Here is an 8,446-nt window from a genome sequence, read left to right as displayed (position 1 = left end):
CCGGGCACTTACTGATCTCGTACGGCATCTTCGCCCACTTGTTACCGCCGCGGGCGGTGGCGCCAGGAAGGGAGGCGAAGCGCGCCGAGCGCAGGCAGACCGGCCTCTCGCCGCCGCCGCCTCAGCCCCGCGGCGCCCAGCAGCACGAAGCAGGAAGCACCCGCGCGGCCCGCCGCTCTCCCCTGCCTTTGACCATATATAGTCAACTCTGCTCGCGCCGCGCCGCTCCCCGCGAGCCCGCGCGCCGCTCCCTCCCCCGGAAATGCCGTCGGCTCGGCTCGGCTCGGCTCGGCTCGGCTCGGCTCGGCTCGGGCGGCCACAGGAGCCGGCCCCGCCCCAGCAGGGAGCTGAGCACAGGCGGCGACGACGAGCCGCGCGAGGCGCCACACGGCGGCTCTGCCCGGTCTCGGGGTGGGCGCCGCTGGGCGGGCTGCGCATGCGCGCCCGCCGCCGTGGCGCTCCTCGGGGCATGCGCGGCGTGTGGCGCATGCGCAGAAGCGGCGGTGAAGCCGCTCCGCGCCCTTTCTGTGGGGTCCGGCTGTGGGCTTGGAGGGGCCGCGCGGGACAGGCCGTGCCGCGGGGCGCTATGGGGAGGGGCGGGTGTGGGGTTGTGAGGAGGCAGCGGCGGGGAAGGGAAGTGTGCGGTGGGCCCGAGGGGCGAGGGCGGTCGGGGGAGGGTGTGGGGTAGAGGCCAGAGAGGGAGCTAGGGCGGTTACGGAGCAGGACGTGGCGCGGAGGAAGCTGAGGGGAGGCTGCTGTGTCGGCCCTGCAGGTCAGCTCCCGGGTGGCTCGCTTCGCCTTGGCGTGGGGCCTCGGCTCCCCGCGCACAAGAAATGTACCTATTCTGGGGGGGGGGGGGTTGCCCCTCTAATAGCCCTTGTAGGGACTCTAGGTGTGTGCCGTAAGTTATTTAGGGGAAAGAACCCGAGTTTGATGTCAGAAATAATCATATTTATAAGTAGAGATTAAGGCAGTAGTAGTTACCTCCTACAACACCATCTATGCAGGTCTTCTGGTACTTCATTTCTTTCTTTTATAGAGGTGTTAAGCCGCTTCCTATCTCTAGTCAGTATTTTCTTGAAGACAAATCTGACCTCATCCCTAATGTTTATCTTTTTTATTCTTTAAAAAAATCTTTGCTGTTAATAATTGTAATTATTAACAACATCTAGGGTTTTTTTTTCCTGTTACTTGGGTTCTTTACAAACTGAGAAGTTTTCTTAGAGCTGTCCTGAGAGGTGGAATAGCATGCTTACTTCAAGTAACATGGACAACAAGCTGTGAGGGGAAATAGTTTATCCAGAGTTGCATAGGAGACATAAAAAGGATGGTATGTGTATTTTTCTCTCGGATGCTATTAATATACACAGTGAGGATACAAACTATCAATTCTTCATGTTACAATGATGCAAAGAATTTACTCTTAAGAGTCAGAAACTGCTGAAATGGATACGTTTGTGCTTTTGTCACTGTAACGTTTCATTCATAAAGTGAGGTTTCTTCATATCAAAAGGGAAATAGCATCAGGATAGATGGGTATGACAGGAGTGCTTTACTCATACAGAATAAAATACAGCAATGGCATGCTCTTGATGTGTCTACTGACCTGTAAAAAAGACATGGGAAACCCTGTGGAATTCTGTTTTGGGGACTGGGGGAACAGGGTGAAAAAAAGAGGAATAAAGCTTTAGATTTTCAAAAGCAGAAAGTATTTGCTCTTCAATACAGGTGTATAAAGTGGAGACTTCCATGCAGACCAGTACAGGCAGTTTAGGACAGAAGGATGCTGAAATTTCCCCCAGAGAACCTGGCCTGCTTGGCTAGCCTTATGTAGCCACTCTGCTTAAGGATCACTGAGGGCAGCACACAACTATCCTGGGATTACTGTAATTCTGTATTTCTCACTTTTGCACTAAATGGATTGGGAGTTTTCCCTTGTCCAATGTCTGGCTTCATAGCATTACATTTTCCTGTGTGATTGCTATTTGCCCAGTAAAAAGCAAATTAGTCCTTAGAAAAACATTTTTTTTTCTTTGAATATTTGGATTTTCCAAAAATAAATGAATTGACATATATTCATTATATAAATACTTGATGCTGAAGACAAAAGATTCCACATTTGGCATAAGATGTGATAGAAAACAAATGATGTCTGTGCACAAAAAAATGTATTATAGCTTATGGATTTGAATAAAATTTTACATGTCCAAAATGTTGTTTACATTTTTTTCAACTACAGTAGTTCATAAAAGATATTTGCTCTCCCTACAAGCATTGCCTTAGTCATTTCTTAAAGCACAGACTTCTCCCAACATCCTAGGGTTTTTATTATTATAAATTCGATGAAGACTTGGAATGATGTAGCTAGTGTATTATAGATGTCTCATTAGCTTTACATAAACACCCAAACCATGGCTTAGGCTTGGAAGCAGCAAGCAGATAAAGTATGCCTGTGAAGACTCTTGTGAAAAATGTAGGGTCAGAGTTTCAGAGCTGACTTATAAGTGCCTGGAGTTTCCATTGGTTTCAGCTCATATTGGGGATAGAATTGATGAAGTTTTTCCTCTTCAAGGACTTGAATGAGTTTTTATTAACTTGGTTAGCAAGTTAATAAAGTTTACTTGGTGTTAGCAGTTTTTCACGTTTTCGTAGCCATCCCCATGCTTTAGCAAAGTCTTGGGGGCTTTCTGAATGGAAGGTTTTCAGCCAGCTCAAGCTGCAAGTGCTCATTCTTTTGAAGAATCAAAGTCAATTTATGTTTGGTAGCAAACTTATTTGTTGAAGAAGTTACTACTCCCAGCTGTCTTTCAGCTCTTCTGTCAAATGATTAAGTGAGAATCTGCTAGTGTCAGTTGACATCAGCATACCTGTGGGGATGGTGGTCTTTGGCAGAAGGGTGGGCAGCTAGTGCTAACTGCTCCAGCCATCCCAGCTAAATCTGCCAGTAAAGTCTGCCATCCCTAGATTTAGGCTTGGCACATACTACATTACATCTTTGAGTGTTTTGGAAATCCTAGTTTTGCTGTATCTTTTTCAGGATTGTAGATGTGCCACCTGCTGGTACGTGCTTCATGTTTCTAGTCCAATTCTATAGTAACAATGATCACATTAGGTTGCTTTAGAGAGTGCTTGAGCATCACTATTTACTTAACAGAGCTGTATGGGGTTTGTAAAATAGGTAACAAGAAATTTCTATTCCAGAAGGTTTATAACCTACAGTCTCAATTTTCCAAGCATGTATATGTTCAGCATTAGGCATGTGATATCAAAGATGTTACATATTTAGAGCCGAGTACAAATCTTATGCTTTGAGGCTGTGGACCAGCATTAAGATAACAATATGCATAAATGATGACATTGTGTGAAGAAGGTATATAAACCTAAGGCTGGACTTCAGACAGCTCAGAAAGTAATGAAAAGTCAAGAAAGATTATGCTCTTGCATTGCTCAACACAGGGAATTTCTAAATTATAAAATACGTAGCAACTTTTTGGATTTTTTTGGCTTTATTTACTATTCTCCTCTGCTCACTGACAAATATGACTTGAATACTAATGTAAACACGCCCCTTAAATTTGCAGCTCAGCAGTTTAGCCTGAGGCAACACGTTAACAGCTCCTTAGAAAGTATTTCACAGTCTTTTGTTATTTCCACATCACTTAACATAGTATTGCATTTATACACAAGTTCTGTGTGATGCTGAGTAGCCATCAGCTTTTCTGAAGAAGAATGTTAAATAAAATACTTCTTTGTGCTGTGGTTTTGCTCCAGGCTGCAGCTGGTTTATCTCCATTTCCTGAGGTCTAAATGGTGGAAATCTCTTCCAAACAGTCAAACAAAAGTAAAATAAGAATTTTTAAATGAGAGTTATTAGTATTGCTATACAGTGAGACACATCATACTCGCTGAAGTTTAGAATGCTTGATGTTGATATGTAAATGTTTTAGATAGTGTATGTTATTAATATTTATTACAAATACTAGTGAAAATAAATATCCTGGTTTGTGCTTTGAGAAATACTGGGTTTTGATTCTGGATAGGGCTCTGTGGGGTCACTGTCAGAATGTTCAGATGGAATCGCAGAATCGCTGAGGTTGGAAGGGACTTCTGGAGATCATCTAGTCCAACCCCCCTGCTCAAGCAGGGTCACCTAGAGCACATTGCGCAGGATTGCATCCAGGCGCATTTTGAATATCTCCAGAGTTGAATGTAGGATCAATGAAAAGCGACATACTGTCATCTGACCATGATATTCTGAAATACACTGAAAGCTAAACAACATAATGATTCAAATTATTATCTTTATAGAAATACTATAGCAACATGATCATGCAATAGATAAAAATGTAAACATACAAAGATTTAGGGTGGAATTCTTGTTTCACTGACATCATTTGCAAAACTTCAGATGACAGTTATGAGGTCAAAAGGTGTTCCAGATGAGTGAAGATAAAGTTCCACTGCAATCTGAGAGAACCTCATTCTGGGCTGCTGCAATCCTGCACTTGCAGCTTCCCCAGACCACACCAAATTCCCCCATCCCTTGTGCTGATACTGGCACTCATGTGGTTGTATTCTTGAATCAGAGACCTGAACTGAACCAAAGCAAATAAAATTTTTGCCAAGTTAGTTTTCAGTTAAATGAACTGTTTCACAGTATTCTGGCATGAGCTCTGGGTTTGGTGCAAAGGGCTGGGAATGCATGCCAGGATGGGTGGGAATTCAGCAATAAAGGTTTAGATTAACTTCAGCTGTCACAGAACTAAACTTTGGTTATTTCTCTCTTTTACAGGTTCTTAGAGTTGTCAGAGAACTAAGAGAAAATCTAAGAGAAAGTTTGACTGTCATGTAACTATTAGAATAGCAACCACTTAGACGCTTCGCATCCCCCAGCCAGCATTCATAGTGATAAGAGCTGCAGAATCCCTGGTTCCCTGTGATCTCTGTGAGTTGAAAAGAACTACAGGAGCCCTAAAAAGCCTAAAGTGAAACCATGTTGAAACTTTAGGCTGAGGACCTTGCATGGACCTTTTTTGAATTGACCGAAGCTCTATGGTCTTTTCCAAGATAAATAGTGTTATTAGCAGATGCTCTGAAATAGAGAGTTATGTGCTGAAATAGTGTTGTTCCCCTTCCCCAGAAGCTACTTCCCTCTGTGTGTTTGAATCAATACAGCTTTAGGTAGTGCTATTAGTAATACAAGGATATGACCTTGTTGCACCAAATTTTGGTGGATATGCTGAACAATGGTTATTTCTCATGGGACAGGTGTCAGTAACATCAACAAAAAAATTAAAGATGTATATCTAATACTCCATGCTGTGTAAAGGAAAGGAAAAGGATATGGAAATTTTTGGAAAGAAAAGAAAAAAAGAAAACCTGTTGTATCAGTCCAGCCTGTGTTTTCACCAGTAGTACAGCATTATGTTTTGGACAGCTTGTCAGGCAATGTATCAGAAAGAATCAGAAGAGATGACAAAATAATTAGCAGCTGGGAGAAGGAAGGTGTTTTGATACACAATCAAGTTAAATTGCACAGAAGTGGAGCACAGGAGTAGGAAAGTAAATTTCAGAGGTGTGTGCTTTAGTTACAAGTGGCCCGTAGGGTGGCAATTAGATCCTTTTCACCTTTTAAGGGGGCCATTGGAATTAAGAGGCAATTGGTTTAAAAGCGATGGAAGGAGTGTTGTGTAATTAACCCATGGAATTCTCTGCCACAGGTTAACTTCATGTCAAATGGCATAGTCAAATTCAGTGACTTACAAAGGTAACACATAAGAAGACAGATACATTAGAATATCACCTGTAATTGCCTTAAATAAGAAGAAGGATTGCTTTTGTGATTCAAGTCATAATGTGTGTACCACTTGGAAGAAGGTATAAATTCTCCATATGTCAAACATTACTTGAATATATTTTGGAGGTTTTATGTCTTCAGATATATAGCTTTGACTTGTGTCTGTAACATGATACAGGTTATGGACTACTGCTCTATTTTCTTCTATTTAAAATTATACTGACTGAAACAGATGAGATAATAATCTTTTTTTAATGGAGGCCTGAACTCTTCCATATTCACTCCTCCATATTTCACAACAGCCCTAAATTAAATTATATGAGGCGATTTACAATTGCCAATGTTGCTGAGCAGCTAAAGCTCCTCTCTTTAACTAGCTTAAGTGACATAAAAGAGGATCTTTGTTACATTTGGGAACACAAGAAGCTGTTGTCATGTAATGGAACACAAGACATAGTTGCCATGTAATGGAACACATTATAGGTTTGTTACTATGACTGCTATGCTGTAGATATTCTAGGGTTAGGTATGTTTCCACATCCACTGCCACACAGGAGAAACTGTACCTGTATGATTCCTAACAACAAAAGAAATGCATAGCTTCTAAAACAGGCAGGCTTTTATTCTTCCCATAGATGCTGTTTGTAATGAGACATAGCAACAAACAAAGCATATTCCATTCTAAATGATCATCCTTGATTTGGGCTGACAAGAAAAGCTGTAGCGTTCAGTTACAGTACTCTTACCAATGCGAGGAGAAATGTGAAAATATATTGGAGACAAATAAAAATCCCTGAACTTGCTGATTGTACAAAGAATCTTAGCTATTTCCAAAGATAAATGAGAGTATGTTGGCCAGACATATACTTTCTAAAAACGCATTGGATTCCAGCTGTCACTCATGGACATGGGAGATCCCTAAGAGTTAGACAGTATCCTTTATAGTTCTTTATTTGCTAGTGCTGATGATGCCATATATGGGATTCAATTTTGACATCAGCATTTTATTTTGAATCCTGGTGCTCTTTGCTACATGTTGGCTTTGCAGCTGATGATCAGCCACTCATTCCATTTATAGTTGTCACGTTTTGCTGATGACCTAGTCTCTGCTCCCTGTAGCATGCCGCTAATGCCATTGGTAAGAGCCAAAATAATTTTGACTACCATGTGACATTGCACACTGTCAGATATAGCTCTTCTGGATGCAGTAACTCTCCTGTGCCATTTAGTGTACTTTCCTGAATTTTAGTGTTACGATTTTTGACAACTTGAATCCAAACTAAAGTTGTCAAAGCTGAGAGTGTTAAGGAATGCAGTTTAGGCATGTAAATAAGGGGGCCTCATTTTCAGGTGTACTGAATACATGCATCTCCCTTCATCTCCATTAAAAGTAGTGTGTTTGTGTGTGACATCATAAAAATCAGACCTGTTATAGAAACAGCTTAAAGTATTTACCTTGAGGCATCCAAATTTGAAAATGTTGATCTTCAGCCTTCTAATGGTAGCTTGTGTATTATTAAGGTTCCTATAGCATAATTAATAATATAAAGAATACTTTTTGTATCTTGAGGCATTAGAAGGTTTTTTCTCCTGAGAATAATACCAATCTTGTTTTGGAAGTTCAATTATTTTCCAAGAATTAGAAACATAACACAATTTCTCCATTCTATATTCACAGTCTTTATAGGAGTTAGGTTTTGTTCTCATTAGCAGAGCAGAACCATACTCTTAATTAAGCAAATGAGGCAGACAAAGATTGACATATGCAAATTAGAAAAAATCCTGATAGTCAAGAGGGAAAAAAAGAGGCAAAAGACTCCAGAAAAATGCAGGAGTGTCACAGAATATTTCATCTAACTACAGGGAGCTACTGAAATGAGTGTTGTGAAGAATTCACATCAGAAGGTGTGAAAATGTAACCTAGAAAAATGTAATCCAGAAAACTTTACTGAGAGCCCTGAAAGAGGGGCTCTCTTGAGTCCAACATGTAAACCACCAGAATGTTTATTTACACAGGAAACTACTCCATCTAGCATGGGGAACTCTTAATTGTGCAACATTTATGAGGACATACTTGAAATGAACTGCAGCCAGATTGGCATCATTTTCCATGTAATGAAAATCGGATTCTGAACTATTTAAGTAGCCTTCAGAGAGCTTTGTTTTCCATACTTCTTCAATCTTGGTTTTTAAGTAGAGTCTGCCAAGATGACCCAGTTGAACAGCAAACCAGAGCTTCTTACATGAGAAGCTCCTTAAATGGGATTAGATTAATTCCATTTGTAACCAATTTCTTAAATGGCTATACTTGAGTAGTCTACCATGTTAAATGTCAGGAAACTTCTCCTGTTGCATAGAAAATAGTTCTAGCATGGTCATAATGCAAAACCCAAGGTATTCAGGGAGAGTCTTTCCAGTAATTTTCCAGTTATAATATAGGCCAGTAATTGGTCTATAAAGTCCAAAGCTCTATGAATATGTTAGTTGCTATAGAGGTCAAAAAGAAAAAAAATTTCTACTTTAGAGTACTTTAATATACATGCAAAAGATGCAATGCTAAGTGGCAGAACAAAAATGAAATATAATAGTGAAATTTCACATGGGCTTACTAGCTCTACTAATTTGTATTCAGACATTATGATAGAGGGT

General features: G+C 40.9%; 1 protein-coding gene across 2 annotated transcripts in view; it reads right to left on the bottom strand.

Moving 5' to 3' along the window:
* The window catches only part of WDR1 (WD repeat domain 1), a 19,645-nt gene extending 19,524 nt beyond the window's left edge, over nt 1-121 (bottom strand). For both annotated transcript variants that reach the window (XM_026071430.1, XM_026071438.1), the window contains exon 1: nt 13-121. In XM_026071430.1, the coding sequence (XP_025927215.1) occupies nt 13-28 (16 nt within the window). In that variant the 5' untranslated portion in view covers nt 29-121. The remainder of the gene's footprint in view (nt 1-12) is intronic.
* Nucleotides 122-8,446: the final 8,325 nt, after the last annotated feature.

The sequence above is a fragment of the Apteryx rowi genome, unplaced genomic scaffold (assembly GCF_003343035.1).
Source record: "Apteryx rowi isolate R43461 unplaced genomic scaffold, aptRow1 scaffold_1081, whole genome shotgun sequence".
NCBI lineage: Eukaryota > Metazoa > Chordata > Aves > Apterygiformes > Apterygidae > Apteryx > Apteryx rowi.
The sequence above is the reverse complement of the archived record's forward strand: the minus strand, read 5'-3'. Positions and strand labels throughout refer to the sequence as shown.